The 19,382-nt window shown below is 43.7% G+C and overlaps 1 protein-coding gene across 1 annotated transcript in view; it reads right to left on the bottom strand.

The window, feature by feature from the left end:
• Positions 1-14,484: 14,484 nt before the first annotated feature.
• The window catches only part of LOC124718679 (tyrosine-protein kinase Fer-like), a 153,389-nt gene continuing 148,491 nt past the window's right edge, over positions 14,485-19,382 (bottom strand). The window contains exon 9 of the mRNA XM_047244304.1: positions 14,485-14,624. Coding sequence (XP_047100260.1) covers positions 14,485-14,624 — 140 coding nt within the window. The remainder of the gene's footprint in view (positions 14,625-19,382) is intronic.

Below are 19,382 nucleotides of genomic sequence, written 5' to 3'. Positions count from 1 at the left end.
GGTACTACCGAATACAGTGCTGCCAAAACAAAGTTACTAAACACAGCCTTGCGAAATATCTGCACAAAAGAAGACGGAGTAGATATTCCAAAATTCGAATCAAGAACAACTACCAACATGAGTTAGGTAGAAGTAAATATGCCCGGAGTAGTGAAGCAACTTAAATCATATAACAAAAACAAGTCTTCCAGGCCAGAGTCTATACCAATTAGATTCCTTTCAGGGTATGATGATGCAATTGCTCCATACTTAACAATCATATACAACCGTTCGCTCAACGAAAGATCCGTACCCAAAGACTGGAAAGTTGCACAAGTCACACGAACATTCAAGAAAGGATCATATTACTAACGACGAAATGCTGCAGGATTTTGGAACATATACTGTGTTCGAACATTATGAATTACATAGATAAAAACGGTCTATTGAAACACAGTCAACATGGATTTACAAAACATCGTTCCTGTGAAACACAACTAGCTTTTTATTCACATGAAGTGCTGAGTGCTATTGACAAGGGATTTCAGACTGATTCCGTATTTCTGGATTTCCGGAAGGCTTTTGACGCTTTACTACGTAAGCGGCTTGAAGTGAAATTGCGTGCTTATGGAATATCGTCTTAGCTATGTGACGGGTTCGTGATTTCCTGTCAGAGAGGTCACAATTCGTAGTAATTGACGGAAAGTGATGGAGTAAAACACAAGTGATTTCTGGTGTTCCCTAAGGCAGTGTTATAGGCCCTTTGCTGTTCCTTATCTATATAAACGATTTGGTAGACAATCTCAGTAGCCGTCTTAGGTTGTTTGCAACTGAGGCTGTCGTTTATCAACTAATAAAGTCATCATAACATCAAAACAAATTGCAAAACCATTTAGAAAACATCTCTGTATTATGCGAAAATTGGTAATTGACCCTAAATAACGAAAATTGTGTTGTCATCTACACGAGCGCTAAAAGGAATCCGTTAAACTTCGCTTACACGATAAATCAGTCAAACCGAAAGGCCATAAATTCATCTAGTTACCTAGGAATTACAATCACGAACAACTTAAATTGGAAGGAACACATAGAAAATGTTGTGGGGAAGGCTAACCAAAGACTGCGTTTTTATTGGTAGGACATTTAGAAAACGTAACAGATCTACTAAGGAGACTGCCTGCACTATCGCGAAATAGAGGAGAGAGTATTACTGAAACGATACAGGATTTGGGGTGGACATCAATAAAACAACGGTGGTTTTCGTTGCTACGGAACCTTCCATCGAAATTCCAATCACCAACTTTCTCCTCCGAATGAGAAAATATTTTGTTGACACCAACCTACATATGGAGAAACGATCACCAAGATAAAATAAGGGGAATCAGAGCTCGTGCGGAAAGATATAGGCGTTCATTCTTTCCGCACGGTATGCTAGATTGGTATAATAGAGAATTGTGAAGGTGGTTTGATGAACCCTCTGCCAGGCACTTAAATGTGATTTACAGAGTATCCGTGTAGATGTAGATATATATGTAGATGTAGAAAATGGCATCAGAAAGGATATGCCTCAAACAAATCAAAAAACATTCCGAAACGTGCCCGTACACTAGAAAAAGTGGCGGCAGTGCACCAGAAAATGCTTCAGATTCCTACTAAATCAACGCGACGCCTATCGCAAGAAACCAGCATAAAAAAAAGTCAATAGTGCATGCATTCCTATCGAGTATGTGATTTTCACTCTGCAGCGGAGTGTGCGCTGATGTGAAACTTCCTGGCAGATTAAAACTGTGTGCTGGACCGAGACTCGAACTCGGGACCTTTGCCTTTCGCGGGCAAGTGCTCTACCAACTGAGCTACCCAAGCACGACTCACGCCTCGTCCTCACAGCTTTACTTCTGCCAGTACCTCGTCTCCTACCTTCCAAACTTTACAGAAGCTCTCCTGCGAACCTTGCAGAACTAGCACTCCTGAAAGAAAGGATATTGCGGAGCCATGGCTTAGCCACAGCCTTAGGGATGTTTCCAGAAGGAGATTTTCACTCTGCAGCGGAGTGTGCGCTCATATGAAACTTCCTGGCAGATTAAAACTGTGTGCCGGCCGAGACTCGAACTCAGGACCTTTGCCTTTCGCGGGTAACTGCTCTACCAACTGAGCTACCCCGTCCTGTGAGGATGGGGCATGAGTCGTGCTTGGGTAGCTCAGTTGGTAGAGCAGTTACCCGCGAAAGGCACAGGTTCGAGTCTCGGTCCAGTACACAGTTTTAATCTGCCAGGAAGTTTCATCCCAATCGAGTGTCTGTCGCCCTTGCATTAAAACCAGCAGATGCTCCTCAGCGCCTCCAGTTTTGTCAGTGCTTGCTCACTGAGAAAAGAATGATTGGCTTGGACACCAATCTGTTCTTTATGCTGGATGAAGACTGATTTCACCTGAACGTTTACGCTATCTCGCATAATCACAGATTCTGGGAAGCAGAGAAACCACGTAACACCATTGGACGATAAGAAGGTTGGTGTTTGGTGTGGTGTTTACACGCCGCATTATCGGCCCCATCGTCTTTCATCAGGCCCTGACTTGTGCCACACGGCCAACATCTTGAAATCATTTGTGGCAGTATTAACGGAGTAGGGAAAGATGTACAGTTACTTCCAACAGGATTGAGCAACTGCCCAGACAGCCACCCGAACCTTGGGGCACGTTTACACAGTCTTCGCGCCTGACACAGTTGTTAGCAGAGGTCAATCTGGTCGCGGCCGTAGCTGCCCACCCATGTCTGGTCTGTCAGTGTGCGATTACTTTGCGTGGGGAGCCCTCAGGTCTAAGGTGTATCGCAACAACCCTCATAGTCTTCAAGAACTTCAGCATATCTCCCATCAGCAACTTGCTGATCAGGGCCCAAAAGATATGCATGGTGGTCACCTTCAACATGTGCTACAGTCAGGTTACCACTGTATTTCCGTCCCTCTGCTGTGTTTCTTTGTGTCTTGCAACTCTGTTCTCCAGGACACTTTTTTTTTTCCCCCACCCTGAATATCCTGTAATTTTGCTAGACAAGCAAAACTCTAGAATCCGTTCGAACAAGGATCTCTGTTTCCAATGTCTCATTCACTGTCCACCTCAGACACAATGTTGCAGACACTTTGTGTTATTCTTGGCAAGCAGAAAACGCTTCTCGGCTGTAAGAACATAGAAAAGGTCAATAGCAGAAAGAGCCTACAAAAGCAACTGCTTTTACAGGTGACATTCCATTTCTGAATTATTATGTGCAAGTGATACTCAGAACAAATAATATATTATTATAGTATTGAAAATACACTACTGGCCATTAAAATTGCTACACCACGAAGATCACGTGCTACAGACGCGAAATTTAACCGACAGGAAGAAGATGCTGTGATATGCAAATCATTAGCTTTTCAGAGCATTCACACAAGGTTGGCGTCGGTGGCGACACATACAACGTGCTAACATGAGAAAAGTTTCCAACCGATTTCTCATGCACAAACAGCAGTTGACCGGCGTAGCTTGGTGAAACGTTGTTGTGATGCCTCGTGTAAGGAGGAGAAATGCGTACCATACGTTTTCGACTTTGATGAAGGTCGGATTGTAGCCCATCGAGATTGCGGTTTATCGTATCGCGACATTGATGCTCGCGTTGGTCGAGATCCAATGACTGTTATCAGAATATGGAATTGGTGGGTTTAGGAGGATAATACGGACCGCCGTGCTGGATCCCAACGGCCTCGTATCACTAGCAGTCGAGATGACAGGCATCTTATCCACATAGCTATAACGGATCGTGCAGCCACGTCTCGATGCCTGAATCAACAGTTGGGGACGTTTGCAGGACAACAACCATCTGCACGAACAGTTCGACGACGTTCGCAGCAGCACGGACTATCAGCTCGGAGACTGTGGCTGCGGTTGCCCTTGACGCTGCATCACAGACAGGAGCTCCTACGATGGTGTACTCAACGACGAACCTGGGTGCACGAATAGCAAAACGTCATTTTTTCGGATGAATCCAGGTTCTGTTTACAGCATCACGATGGTCGCATCCGTGTCTGGCACTTTGGAAGCGTGTATTCGTCGTCGCCATACTGGCGTACCACTCGGCGTGATGGTATGGGGTGCCATTGGCTACACGTCTGGGCCACCTCTTGTTCGCATTGACAGCACTTTGAACAGTGGACGTTACATTTCAGATGTGTTACGACCCATGGCTCTACCCTTCATTCGATCCCTGCGAAACCCCACATTTCAGCAGGATAATGCACGACCCCATGTTGCAGGTCCTGTACGTGCCTTTCTGGATACAGGCAGTACATTTTCCAGATGTCTCACCAATTGAAAACCTCTGCTCAATGGCGGCCGCGCAACTGGCTCGTCACAATACGCCAGTCACTACTCTTGATGAACTGCGGTATCGTGTTGAAGCTGCATGGGCAGCTTAGCTGTATACGCCATCAAGCTCTGTTTGACTCAATGCCCAGGCTTGTCAAAGCCGTTATTACGGCGAGAGGTGGTTGTTCTGGGTACTGATTTCTCAGGATCTATGCACCCACATTGCGTGAAAATGTAGTTTTAGTATAAGATATCTGTCCAATGAATACCCGTTTATCATCTGCATTTCTTCTTGGTGTAGCAATTTTAATGGCCAATAGTGTACATGGTTTGTTTAGCTCCAGTTAACGCAGTTTCGTGATAGGTTATAGCCTTTTCTAACGAAATATTTACTTAAAAAGTGAAACGTATTCTGTTTGACGTCGTTAAAGTATATGGTACTGGAATTCCATGGAGAGTATAATAATCAAATTTCTGTTATGATTAAAAAACATGAAGACGATTGTATTGGACTGTTTGCTAGAAATAATACAAGCATTCACATCAGCGAATTGCATTAGAACATCACACAATTTTGCATATTTAAAAATAATAAACTCATATTATTTATATTACAAATGAAAACATTAGTGGAACACAAAAATTAAGAGAGAGGTGAGAAATTACAAAAATGGTTCCTTAAAATATGTACAGTGCGTGTCATATTTCAATGAGGTGACACATGATTGTCAATATGGCTTTTTACAGTTAGTTTTGAGTTTTAAATGAAAAGTCTACTGTTATTTTATACACACACAAATTTACATTCTTCGGTATTTGATGCATGCTATTTACAAGAAATCTGCTATCATACTGTCCATGTTGGAATTTTTTCTGACTCAGTGGGGTTTTTATGTCTGTCAGTATATGGATCCCTTTTTTTACATAATTAAATTAAGGTTATAAATGGTTAAATGAGAACTATCAATGTTGGTCCCATGCTAGACTTTACATGGCTATCAGTGGTCACATTTTCACTTAAGTTTAAGGTGTATGATATCATTGATACCAATTATGAAACTCGCTGATGACATTGTTCTTCATTGTAGGAACTGTGAGGCGTTACACGACCTGTCAAGTGCAATGACAAGTCTACTGAGTGTAGAATACAGATTAGGACCAATGAGAAGTCTAACATCAAACTGGGGGATCGTCTAATACACGGGGTCGCTCTTACAAACGGCGCTTTAAAACACCAGCTATCCAGGTCAGTCCTGGGAGGAAAGTAGTGTACAGAAGCCAAATCATGAGGACGTAAGATGCAGACAGCGCAGGCCAAGGAAGCATTACTCACCTAAAGAAATCTACCAATATCATACATAGGACTTAACTTGAGGAAGAAATGTGTCAGACGGTATGTCTGGACTGCGTGTCAATGTGGACGTGAATCATGGACTGCGGATAACCAGGAAAACAAGGAAATCCAAGTGCCGAGATGCGACTGTATGGTATGATACTGAAAATTAAGGGAATGATTAGACGAGAAGTTAGGAGGTGGTCTGCAGAATTATTTTGGGAAGGAAAAATATATATAGATCTGACTGCAAGGAGGAATTCCAAGACAGGAGAAGTGGTATGACATCAACATTACATGGTACTCGAGGCAGCCAGAGATAGTACAGATTGTAGTGGAAGAAAGAGATTGAACTACCCGCATATACAACGAGCAATTGAGGGTGTAGCGAGTGAAACGCAGCTATTAACATCGTTCAATACTAATTGTCTAGTCCGCTGTTGTACAGAGAATTCGCAAGGTTTAGGAGTTTTTTGGTCACTCAGCGCGAAGGAAAGCTACAGTTTTGTTGGAGGGCGACTGCTGCAGTCATGACTCGGCTGGGAGGACGCAGACGTCGACGCCCTCACAAGTGGTTTTTTCTTGCGAGGTATGGTCATGCTTTGACCGTGAAATACGTCGGAGTCGTTAAATTCTGATACCATTCGTAAATAGTTGGTCTATTCCCAACGTTTAGTATGTGTTCTGTTTCGGTTTCACTTCAAACTGATCTCGTAATTTTGTACGGAAGAGACACTTGTAGGTTCTGTGCACGGGTCTGCACTAGGTAGCCTCGTGAGCGAGTGTATCCATTCAATAGTTGCGCTTCAGCACCTGCATCAGCTGCAACTAGCCTCATTGAAACACCAAAAAAACAAACATCGTCTAAACACGCCTAGAAGGCCCAGCGGTACCGACCATCCGCCGTGTCATCCTCAGCCCTGAGGCGACACTGGTTGCGGATACAGAGGGGCATGCGATCAAGACGCCGCTCTCCCAGCTGTGGTCAGCTTACGAGACTGGAGAGGATAAATCTCAGTGAAGTAGCTCATCAGTAGGCCTCACAAGGGATGAGTGCACCCCACTTTCCAATAGCACAGGGACAGTGACCCATACAAGCGCTAGCCAAGCTTGATGGCAATTAACTTCGGTGGTCTGATCTGATAGCCAGCTGTGTTACCACAGCGGCCAGCTCGTTGGCACCTGCCCAGCTAGCCATGTAGTATAATGTGCTGCTTCCTGAGCGGAAGGGCGTGCCGGTCCCCTGCACGAATCCACCTGGTGGCTTAGTCTCGAGGTCTGGTGTGCCGACCAACCTGTGGATGGTTTTTAGGCGGTTTTCCATCTGCCTCGGCTGGTTCCCCTTATTCCACCTCAGTTACACTATGTCGGGGATTTTTGTGCAACCACTGTCTCCACATATGCGTATGCCATGCAGACATTTGGGGTACACTCGTCTGGTATGAGATGTTCCTGGGTGGGTCCACTGGGGCCCAAACTTTACAAAACCCTGGGTTCAGTGTGGTGCAGCGTTGGGGTGGGTGGACTGCTGTGGCCTGTTGTATCTCCTCAGTTGGCCTCACAAGGGATGAGTGCACCCCACTTTCCAATAGCACTTGGCAGACAGGGACGGTGACCCATACAAGCGCTAGCCAAGCTTGATTGCAATTAACTTCGGTGGTCTGATCTGATAGCCAGCCGTGTTACCACATGGGCCAGCCTGTTGGCACCTGCCCAGTTAGCCATGTAGTGTAATGTGCTGCTTCCCGAGCGGAGGGGCATGCTGGTCCCCTGCACGAATCCACCTGGTGGCTTAGTCTCGAGGTCTGGTGTGCCGACCAACCTGTGGATGGTTTTTAGGCGGTTTTCCATCTGCCTCGGCTGGTTCCCCTTATTCCACCTCAGTTACACTATGTCGGGGATTTTTGTGCAACCACTGTCTCCACATATGCGTATGCCATGCAGACATTTGGGGTACACTCGTCTGGTATGAGATGTTCCTGGGTGGGTCCACTGGGGCCCAAACTTTACAAAACCCTGGGTTCAGTGTGGTGCAGCGTTGGGGTGGGTGGACTGCTGTGGCCTGTTGTATCTCCTCAGTTGGCCTCACAAGGGATGAGTGCACCCCACTTTCCAATAGCACTTGGCAGACAGGGACGGTGACCCATACAAGCGCTAGCCAAGCTTGATTGCAATTAACTTCGGTGGTCTGATCTGATAGCCAGCCGTGTTACCACATGGGCCAGCCTGTTGGCACCTGCCCAGTTAGCCATGTAGTGTAATGTGCTGCTTCCCGAGCGGAGGGGCATGCTGGTCCCCTGCACGAATCCACCTGGTGGCTTAGTCTCGAGGTCTGGTGTGCCGACCAACCTGTGGATGGTTTTTAGGCGGTTTTCCATCTGCCTCGGCTGGTTCCCCTTATTCCACCTCAGTTACACTATGTCGGGGATTTTTGTGCAAACACTGTCTCCACATATGCGTATGCCATGCAGACATTTGGGGTACACTCGTCTGGTATGAGATGTTCCCGGGTGGGTCCACTGGGGCCCAAACTTTACAAAACCCTGGGTTCAGTGTGGTGCAGCGTTGGGGTGGGTGGACTGCTGTGGCCTGTTGTATCTCCTCAGTTGGCCTCACAAGGGATGAGTGCACCCCACTTTCCAATAGCACTTGGCAGACAGGGACGGTGACCCATACAAGCGCTAGCCAAGCTTGATGGCAATTAACTTTGGTGGTCTGATCTGATAGCCAGCCGTGTTACCACAGCGGTATCCTTAGGATAATTTAGGTTAAGTAGTGTGTAAGTTGAGGGACTGATGACCTAAGCAGTTAAGTCCTATAAGGTTTCACACACATTTGAACATTTGTAGAGTATATCTGATAACGATAGCTAATATAGTTTTATTGTTGGGTGCTTTGTGGTATTCCCTTGTTCAGTGCTGTCAGTGATCACATGACTTGCAAGACAAGTATTTGTCCTAGAAAATTACACTTTCTCTCTCAACGTTGCCAGAGTCCATCGTAAGCCTGCGCCAGGCCCAGAGTCTTCTGATAGGCTCAGCTTCTACAACTTCCCACAGCAGAGAAGCAATATGTTTTTGAATAGCTTTTCTGCTTCATAAAGGTAAGATCAGCGTTGTGCAAACTTTTCTATGTGAATCAGGTATGCAGTTCAGTTGAGGTTCATGGAGTTGGTAAAAGTTTGTCAATGTATGGAAATTTCTGGGCTCATAGATAAACTATTGGAATGTACAGAGAGGCACAGTTAAAGCCCATCTCCCTTCTGAAATTGAATGCAGTATTTAAACTTCTGAAATAATGGACTGTTTTATGCAGTTATCGATTGTTACCATTCTTCTTTCAGCATTTTAGTTTACTACATCAGTTAAGATAGACACTTCTCTTTGAGCTCTGCAAAATGACTTTCTCCATGGAAGGAGTTGTGGAAACATATGTGAAAACCCCAACCCTCATGAACCATGGACCTTGCCATTGGTGGGGAGGCTTGCTTGCCTCAGTGATACAGATAGCCGTACCATAGATGCAACCACAATGGATGGGTATCTATTGAGAGGCCAGGCAAACGTTTCGTTCCTGAAGAGGGGCAGCAGGTTTTTCTTAGATACAGGGGTACAGTCTGGATGATTGACTGATCTGACCTTGTAACATCAACCAAAACAGCCTTACTCTACTGGGACTGCGAATGCCTTAAAGCAAGGGGAAACTACAGCCATAATTTTTCCGAGGATATGCACCTCTACTGTATGGCTAAAAGATTCCGGAGGTAAAATAGTCCCAATTTCGGATCTCCAGGAGGATATCATCATCAGGAGAAACAAACTTGGCCTGATATGGATCAAAGCGTGGAATGTCAGATCCCTTAATGGAAAGCAGGTAGGTTAGAAAATTTAAAAAGGGTAAATGGATAAGTTCAAGTTATAGTGAGAATTGGTGAAGTTCTGCGGCAGGAGGAACAAGACTTCTGGTCAGATGAATACAGGTTATAAATACAAAATAAAATATGGTTAGCGCAGGTGTAGCATGATAATGAATGAAACATTGGGATTGCTTATAAGTTATTACAAACAGTATAGTGAACGCATTATTGCAGCCAAGATAGACGCGAAGTCCACGCCTGCCACAGCAGTACAAGTTTATTTGCCAACTAGCTCTGCAGATGATCAAGAGTTTGAACAAATGTAAGAGATAAAAGAAATTATTCAGATAGTGAAAGGACTCGAATTCGATAGTAGGAAAAGGAAGAGAGAGAAATAAGTAGGTGAATATGAATGAAAGAGGAAGCCACCTGGTAGAATCTTGCAAAGTACATAGTTTAATCATCGCTAACACCTCGTTTAAGAATTATAAAAGAAGACTGTGTACGTGGAAGAGACCTGGAGACACCGGAAGATTGCAGGTAGTTTATTTAATGGTAACAGAGACATTTAGGAACCAGGCTTTAAATTGGTACACATTTCCAGGAGCAAATGTAGACTCTGAGCACATTTTAGTGGTTATGAACTGTAGATTAAAACTGAATAAACTGCAAGAAGATACGAATTTAAAGAAATGGGACCTGGATAAACAGAAAGAACCAGGGGTTGTAGAGAGCTTCAGAGGGAGCATTACACAACCGTTTGCTAGAACAGGGAAAAGGAATACAGTAGAAGACGAATGGGTAGCTTTAAGAGATGAAATAGTGAAGGCAGCATATGAGCAAATAGATAACAAGACAATGCTTAGTAGAAATCCTTGGATAGCACAACAGATATTGAATTTAACTGACCAAAGAAAAAAAAATTAAAAATGCAGCAAATGAAGCAGACGAAAGGAAATGCAAATATTTAAAAAATTAGATTGACAGGAAGCGCAAAATTGGTAAGCAGGAATGGATTTAAAAGTATATTTCTCTAGTGGAAAGATTGAGTTCACCTACAGGAAAAGAGAAGCAGCTCTATGAATATGAAAAGGGCAGACGGAAAGGGTAAGGTGGAAGGGGTATATAGTAGGTGTGTACAAGGGAGAAGAACTTGAAAACAATATTATAGAAAAGGAAGTGGACGTAGATGCAGGTGAAATGGGTGATATGATGCTGCGAGAAGAATTTGACAAACCTCTGAAAGATTTAAGGCGAAACAAGGCTCCACGAGTAGACAACAATCCGTCAGGACTACTGATAGCTTTGGGAGAGCCAGCCACGACAAAACTCTTCCAACCGTTGCGCAATATGGATGATACAGGTAGAACACAGACTTCAGGAAGAATGTAATAATTCCACTTCCAAAGAAAGCAGGCGTGAAAATTACCGAACAATCAATTTAATAAGTCACGGTTGCAAAACAGTAACACAAATCCTTTACACAAGAATGGGAAAACTGATAGAAGCCGACCTCAGGGAATATTAGTTTGGACTTCAGAGAAACGAAGGAAAGCGCAAGGCAATACTGACCTCACGACTTTTCTTAGGAGATAAGTTAAGGAAAGACAAATCTACGTTTACAGCACTTGTACACATAGAGAGAGCTTTTGACAGTGTTGACTGAAATACTCTCTTTCAAGTTCTGAACGTAACAGGGGTACAAAATAGGGATCGAAAGGCTATTTACCATTTACACAGAAACCATACGACCGTTATTAGAGTTGAGGGGCATTAAAGGGAAGCAGTGGTCGAGAAGGGAATGAGACAAACTTGTAACGTATCCCCAATGTGTTTCAATCTGTGTATTGAGCAAGCAATAAAGAAAACCCAAGAAAAATGTGGTATAGGAATTAAAATCCATGGAGAAGAAATAAAAACTGTAAGGTTTGTCGATGACATTGTAATTATTTCAGAAACAGCAAAGGATTTGAAAGAGCAGTTGAACAGACTGGGTGGTGTCTTGGAAGGAGGATATAAGATGAACATTAATAAAAGCAAGACAAGGATAAGAGAATGTAGTCGAGTTAAATCATGTGATGCTAAGGGAATTAGATTAGGAGACGAGACACTAAAAGAAGTAGATGTGTTTTGCTGTTTTGGCAGCAAACTAACTGGTAGTGGCGGAGGTAGAGAGGATATAAAACGTTGACTGACAAAGGCAAGAAAAGCGTTTCTTAAGAAGAGAAATTTGCTAACATCGAATGAAGATTTAAGTGTCAGGAAGTCATTTTTAAAAGTATTTGTATGGATTGTAGCAATGTATGGAATTGAGACATGGATGATAAACAGTTTAGATAAAAAGAAAACAGATGCGTTGAAATATGGGCGCACAGAATAATGCTGAAGATTAGATGGTCCGATGTCGTAACTAATAAGGAGATACTGAACAGAATTAGGGAGACAAAGAATTTGTGGCACAACTTGACGAGAAGAAGGGATCGGTTGGTGGGACACGTTCTGAGGAATCACCAATTTAGTACTGGAGGGAATAGCGGAGGTCAAAAATCGTAAAGGGAGACCAAGAGATGAATACAGAAAGCAGATTCAGAAGGATGTAGGTTGCAGTAGGTACCCAGAGATAAAGATGCTTGCACAGGATAGAGTAGCATGGAGAGCTGTATCAAACCAGACTTTTGACTGGAGACCAACACATCACTCATGTGAATACAGGTTCGATTAAGGAAAGTCGAGAATTTTGAAGGTCAAGTATCCGGACGGAAGACTACCAGCAGAGAGAGCAATACAGAGTCGGTATAAAAATCTGAAACGACAAAGAAGTTCTTCAGTTCACACACAAGAAGATACTGCACACTTTCCTCGAACGAGTATTAAAATCCCAAAGAAGTCTACATGTATTTTGGCCCAACAGGTGCATGTAAGCAGGAGGTGTTGCCAGCAGATATTGAAAAGTCTGGATGTGAAGCCGATCCTGTGACGGCTGTGCAGCAATTATGGCAGGATGACAGTCAGAAACGTGTAGCTTACAACACGTGGCTTTTCAGTAACATCAACAATGGTTTATTAGACCCTTTCCACTACATCGTGAGTGATGAAGCATGTGAATTCACAGAAGACGAGGTACTGGGCAATGGAGAATCCGAACATTGTGTGTCAGCAGTCACTCCATGATGAAAAAAATCGGCGTTCAGTACGGCGTAACAGGAATGCGCATCTTTGGACTGATTTTTGTATTTTTTTTTTGGCACTACGGTCAAAACAGTTGCATACATAGAAATTTTGATACATTTTGTGCTCAACTCACTGAATATAAAAGACAATACTGCATTTTCCAGCAAGATGAGGCAACATCCCTGAAACGAGTCCATGATGTCTTCACTGAGGAACGAACTGTTAGCAAACATTTATGGCCACTGAGTTCGCTCGATCTATGGACATGTGATTTTTTTTTTTTAATTTAGGGACGAGGTCTATGAAACTAATCCACATCAAATACAGGAAGACAGCAGCCATGAAGTTTCCGCCATCGATATCTGAAGTGTATGCCAGGTGTATATGAATATTATGATGTACCGTCTGCATTTCTTGCTTTTCTGTGTTCGTTTTCTTCAAAGGCAAAGAGAAAATGTGAAGCGGTAGACCAGCGTAGAGCCTGCACCTGCCGTCATGTATTTTTGATTTTAAGCTGCTAAAAAAAAAAAAAAACAGGAGATGTTTTCCTGTTCCTCGGTAAAAGAAGGACTCACTCTCTGTTAGTGAATGAAGGCAGACGCACGTTATTTTAGAGTGTAATCGGCGGTAGCCATTTTGGTTATAAGAATAACTAAAAAGTCTGCATTTTTATATGCATCGTAGCAAGAATATAGTATTATTTTGCCAGTGAAAAGTTGTATGAGTCATTATTCCAAGTAGTACTGCAATATATATAAAACGAAGAAGCCCACCTGCATAGTTCGGAGTTATCATGAAGATCCGATTATGACAATAAAAAGGACACAGTCAAGATTTTGTAGGTAGATACGGCGATTGGACGTAGTATTGTTAACGGTAAGCATAAATCTACAACGTAAGACTGTTTCGTGTATGTGGAACTAATCTGAAAAGATTTTTTACTCATTTACAGGCATAGCTCAGCTTATTGTGCTTGTCCAGCATGCCAGAAAATTTTATAATAGACAGTAATCAAAATTCCATTTTCAGACCACTTCTTTGTTAATTTCTTATCTGCCATTAATTAATTTCATTATTTCCATATATCTAAATTTTATTTTTTGTTTTATTATAAAGTGGCGACCGTGACAGGACTGCTTAGACGAGTGTAGCTGTGTACTGATGTTGCACGAGCAGGGGTTACTTTCAAGACTTTCTGTAAACGTATTTTCCACTGTAATTTTCACTGTAAGTAAATGGTAAGAGCATCTGAGCTTTTCCTTTCTGTAATTTTACTGCATTTCCTGTACACTTGCACGGGCTCTCTTTATCCTCGACACCGTGTAGAGTGGTACAAAGATGCGTGAATATTTCTCAGTTCTATGTAGTGACGATGTGATACAGTTGGTATGAACAACTTGTTTGCGTGTGGATTCTTGCTTATTGACATTAAAGCCATGGTCATGTGCTACTCGTTTCTATGGCTTAACCATTTGAATTAATTCTTTGATGCGATAGTTCAATTATTAAATCAAACTAAACAGCTGACTTTCAAGTGCAAAGGACACTATCAAGTCAGCAAGACGATTGATGAAACAAAACAAAAAATCTGTGTCTGTATGGACTGGATGATATTGTGAGTACATATGCGAAACACAGAATTGTCTCAGCAGGGGTGGCCATAAGATGAAATGCACAGCAATGTGTCCGTTGTCCACTTGACGGGAGCGTCTCGAAGTGGTGACCATCTTGGTGTCGCCACCACAGGAGGTCCTGCCGGGAGTCCGGCCCTGTAGGAGTCTGGAAGGCAGGTGCCCAGTGTCTCCTAGTAGTGGGCCAGCTCACTCTCGAGGAACTCGGCAATACTCTGGAAGTTAGGCCTCCGATGTGGGTCCGTTTTCCAGCACTCCGCCATCAGGCCGGTGAGAGAGGGGGGCATGTCAGGTGGAGGCTGCATCCGGTATCCTAGGAAGAACAACAGCGAGCACTGCTTCAACACAGTCTTTATTTCTCAGGCCAGCTTCCTCTTGCCACCTTCAGGCTGGCCAGATCCATCACCCATTCCAACACCCACGCACAGAGCATGCACACATACATTACTGGCCATTAAAATTGCTACACCACGAAGATCACGAGCTACAAAAGCCAAATTTATCCGACAGGAGGAAGATGCTGTGATATGCAAATCATTAGCTTTTCAGGGCATTCACACAAGGTTGGCGTCGGTGGCGATACCTACAACGAACACAAGGAAACTTTCCAACCGATTTCTCATACACAAACAGCAGTTGATCGACGTTGCTTGGTGAAACGTTGTTGTAATGCCTTGTGTAAGAAGGAGAAATGCGTACCATTACGTTTCCGACTTTGATAAAGGTCGGATTGTAGCCTATCGCGATTGCGGTTTATCGTATCGCGACATTGCTGCCCGCGTTGGTCGAGATCCAATGAGTGCCAGCACAATATGGAATCAGTGGGTTCAGGAGGGTAACACGCAACGCCGTGCCGGATCCTAACGGCCTCGTATCACTATCAGTCGAGATGAAGGGCTTCTTATCTGCATGGCTGTAACAGATCGTGCAGCTACGTCTTGATCCCTGAGTCAACACATGGGAACGTTTGCAAGACAACAACCATCTGCACGAACAGTTCGACGACGTTTACAGCAGCATGGACTATCAGCTCGGAGACCGTGGCTGCGGTTACTCTTGACGCTGTATCACAGACAGGAGCGCCTGCGATGGTGTACTCAATGACGAACCTGGGTGCGCGAATGGCAAAACGCCATTTTCTCGGATGAATCCAGGTTCTGGTTACAGCATCATGATGGTCGCAGCCGTGTTTGGTGACATTGCAGTGAACGCACACTGGAAGCGTGTATTGGTCATCGCTATGCTGGCGTATCATCCAACGTGATGGAATGGGGTGCAATTGGTTCCACGTCTCGGTCACCTCTTGTTCGCATTGACAGCACTTTGAACAGTGGACGTTACATTTCAGATGTGTTACGACCCCTGGCTCTGCCCTTCATTCGATCCCTGTGAAACCCTACATTTCAGCAGGATAATGCACGACCGCATGTTGCAGGTCCTATACTGGCCTTTCTGGGTACAGAAAATGTTCGACTGCTGCCCTGGCCACCACATTCTCCAGATCTCTCACCAATTGGAAACGTCTGGTCAATGGTGGCCGAGCAACTGGCTTGTCACAATACGCCAGTCAGTACACTTGATGAACTGTGGTATCGTGTTGAAGCTGCATGGGCAGCTGTACCTGTACACGCCATCCAAGCTCTGTTTGACCCAATGCCCAGGCGTATCAAGGCCGTTATTACGGGCAGAGGTGGTTGTCCTGGGTACTGATTTCTCGGGATCTATGCACCCAAATTGCGTGAAAATGTAATCACACGTCAGTTCTAGTATAATACATTTGTCCAATGAATACCCGTTTATCATCTGCATTTCTTCTTGGTGCAGCAATTTTAATGACCAGTAGTGTACACACACACACACACACACACACACACACACACACACATACACAATCTTTTATATACAGGGTGATTCACGAAGATATGCAAATATTTCAATATGCTGTTCTACAACTAAAGAAAAACGTTCATATAAACATAGGTCCGCAAATGTTTAGTTGCTGAGTTACTGCTAGTAAAAGATTTTGCCTGAAATTTAGCAACTTCACTAATATGAAGCCATCGAAAAACTATACAAGGTTAAAGTAAAGCACTATTTCGTTTTATTTTGTTGTTATTGGTCTGGTGAATCTAATAAAACATGTCCCAGACTTGTTCCGCAGAACACCCAAAGAAGCAAAGATTATTATACAAGTAAATTTGTTTACTTTCCATTAAGAATGTAGAAGCGTTTATGTCATTGTTGACAACCGTTAGTGAGTTGTTTCAGTCGTTTCCTAAACGTGAAACGAGTTAGTTTTCTGTATTGTTCAGTGAAAGAACGTAAGAACAACTGTTCTGGTTTGTAGATTATTTATGAAATAGGGATGCCTTTCAAATTTACAACAGAGGAATACGCCGATATGGTGTCTATTTATGGCAAACGTGATGGTAATGCTCCGCCTGCAGTTAACGAATATTGCGTACGTTATCCAACTCGGAGAATTCCGAATGCACGAACCATTAGTGGAGTATTTCGAATGTTATGGCAGACAAGTTCTCTACCTAGCGTTCATAATCAGTACGAGCGCCCGATACATGAAGACGACGATGAGAATGTTCTGGATGCTGTCCAACGTAGCCTGGGTACCAGTACACGACGTATCTCTCAATGATTAGGCATTTCACAAGCTAAGGTATGGCGACCACTGAAATACAATAAACTGTATCCTTACCATAAACAAAAAGTGCATCATTTACATATAGGAGATCACGCCCTTCGCTTGGAGTTGTGCACCTGGTTAAAAATTAATCGGCAATTACACAAATACATTTTATTTACTGGTGAGGCACAGTTTACTCGCGATGGTATAAACAATTTACATAACGAGCACGTGTGGTGTGAAGCAAATACACATGCAACAGTGCACCGCAATTTCGAGCAATGATTTAGCATAAATGTGTGGTGTGGTGTAATCAACACAAACTTTATTGGACCATTCATTTTCCTAGGACGTCTAACTGCTGAGAGGTACTTACAGGGTTATTACAAATGATTGAAGCGATTTCACAGCTCTACAATAACTGTATTATTTTAGATATTTTCACAATGCTTTGCACACACATACAAAAACTCAAAAAGTTTTTTTAGGCATTCACAAATGTGCCCCCTTTAGTGATTCGGCAGACATCAAGCCGATAATCAAGTTCCTCCCACACTCGGCGCAGCATGTCCCCATCAATGAGTTTGAAAGCATCGTTGATGCGAGCTCGCAGTTCTGGCACGTTTCTTGGTAGAGGAGGTTTAAACACTGAATCTTTCACATAACCCCACAGAAAGAAATCGCATGGGGTTAAGTCGGGAGAGCGTGGAGGCCATGACATGAATTGCTGATCATGATCTCCACCACGACCGATCCATCGGTTTTCCAATCTCCTATTTAAGAAATGCCGAACATCATGATGGAAGTGCGGTGGAGCACCATCCTGTTGAAAGATGAAGTCGGCGCTGTCGGTCTCCAGTTGTGGCATGAGCCAATTTTCCAGCATGTCCAGATACACGTGTCCCGTAACGTTTTTTTCGCAGAAGAAAAAGGGGCCGTGAACTTTAAACCGTGAGATTGCACAAAACACGTTAACTTTTGGTGAACTGCGAATTTGCTGCACGAATGCGTGAGGATTCTCTACCGCCAGTTTCGCACATCGTGTCTGTTCACTTCACCATTAAGAAAAAATGTTGCTTCATCACTGAAAACAAGTTTCGCACTGAACGCATCCTCTTCCATGAGCTGTTGCAAGCGCGCCGAAAGTTCAAAGCGTTTGACTTTGTCATCGGGTGTCAGGGCTTGTAGTAATTGTAAACGGTAAGGCTTCTGCTTTAGCCTTTTCCGTAAGATTTTCCAAACCGTCGGCTGTTGTACGTTTAGCTCCCTGCTTGCTTTATTCGTCGACTTCCGCGGGCTACGCGTGAAACTTGCCCGCACGCGTTCAACCGTTTCTTCGCTCACTGCAGGCCGACCCGTTGATTTCCCCTTACAGAGGCATCCAGAAGCTTTAAACTGCGCATACCATCGCCGAATGGAGTTAGCAGTTGGTGGATCTTTGTTGAACTGAAGTGTCGTTGCACTGTTATGACTGACTGATGTGAGTGCATTTCAAGCACGACATACGCTTTCTCGGCTCCTGTCACCATTTTGTCTCACTGCGCTCTCGAGCGCTCTGGCGGCAGAAACCTGAAGTGCGGCTTCAGCCGAACAAAACTTTATGAGTTTTTCTACGTATCTGTAGTGTGTCGTGACCATATGTCAATGAATGGAGCTACAGTGACTTTATTAAATCGCTTCAATCATTTGTAATAGCCCTGTACAATTCTTTCAAGAAGAAATACCCCACTTGCTCGAAGGTGTTCCACCTGCTACTCGATTGCAAATGTATTTTGAACACGACAGGGCCCCCACATTTCACCAACGACGTTACTACATATTTAAATGAACATTTTCCCCAGAAATGGATAGGTTGTGATGCTACACGTCTGTGGCCACCCAGATTGCCCGATTTAACACCAATGGATTTTTTTTTTGTATGGGAATGGGTGAAAGACATGGTTTACCAGGACAAAGGCAATACACGTATCTACACTTCATATCCTCTATTCTTTGGACGTTATCAGTTACCATGCCGCCAAAATAGCAAAACTCATCAACTGATTTAAGGGTCTCATTTGCTAATCCAGTTTCCTCGCCGGCCGCAGTGGCCGAGCGGTTCTAGGCGATTCAGTCTGGAACCGCGCGACCGCTACGGTCGCAAGTTCGAATCCTGCTTCGGGCATGGATGTGTGTGATGTCCTTAGGTTAGTTGGGTTTAAGGGGGGTAGGACGTCAAACTGGCCGACTTGGAGCAGGAGAGGCACCACAGGACATTTTAATTTTCACTGTCTATACTTTTACAAGTAAATTCATAAAACTTTGTCAGCATGACCACGAAGGGTTCAGGATTCACGCTCATAGCAGTGGAAGTTCAAAACTATAGCAAAATATATCTTTTTACATGTGAAATTTCATCATTTTTTCACTTACTATTGGCTGCATTCGTTG

The sequence above is a fragment of the Schistocerca piceifrons genome, chromosome 10, assembly GCF_021461385.2.
Source record: "Schistocerca piceifrons isolate TAMUIC-IGC-003096 chromosome 10, iqSchPice1.1, whole genome shotgun sequence".
NCBI classification, from domain to species: domain Eukaryota; kingdom Metazoa; phylum Arthropoda; class Insecta; order Orthoptera; family Acrididae; genus Schistocerca; species Schistocerca piceifrons.
This window is presented reverse-complemented; position numbering and strand designations above follow the sequence as displayed.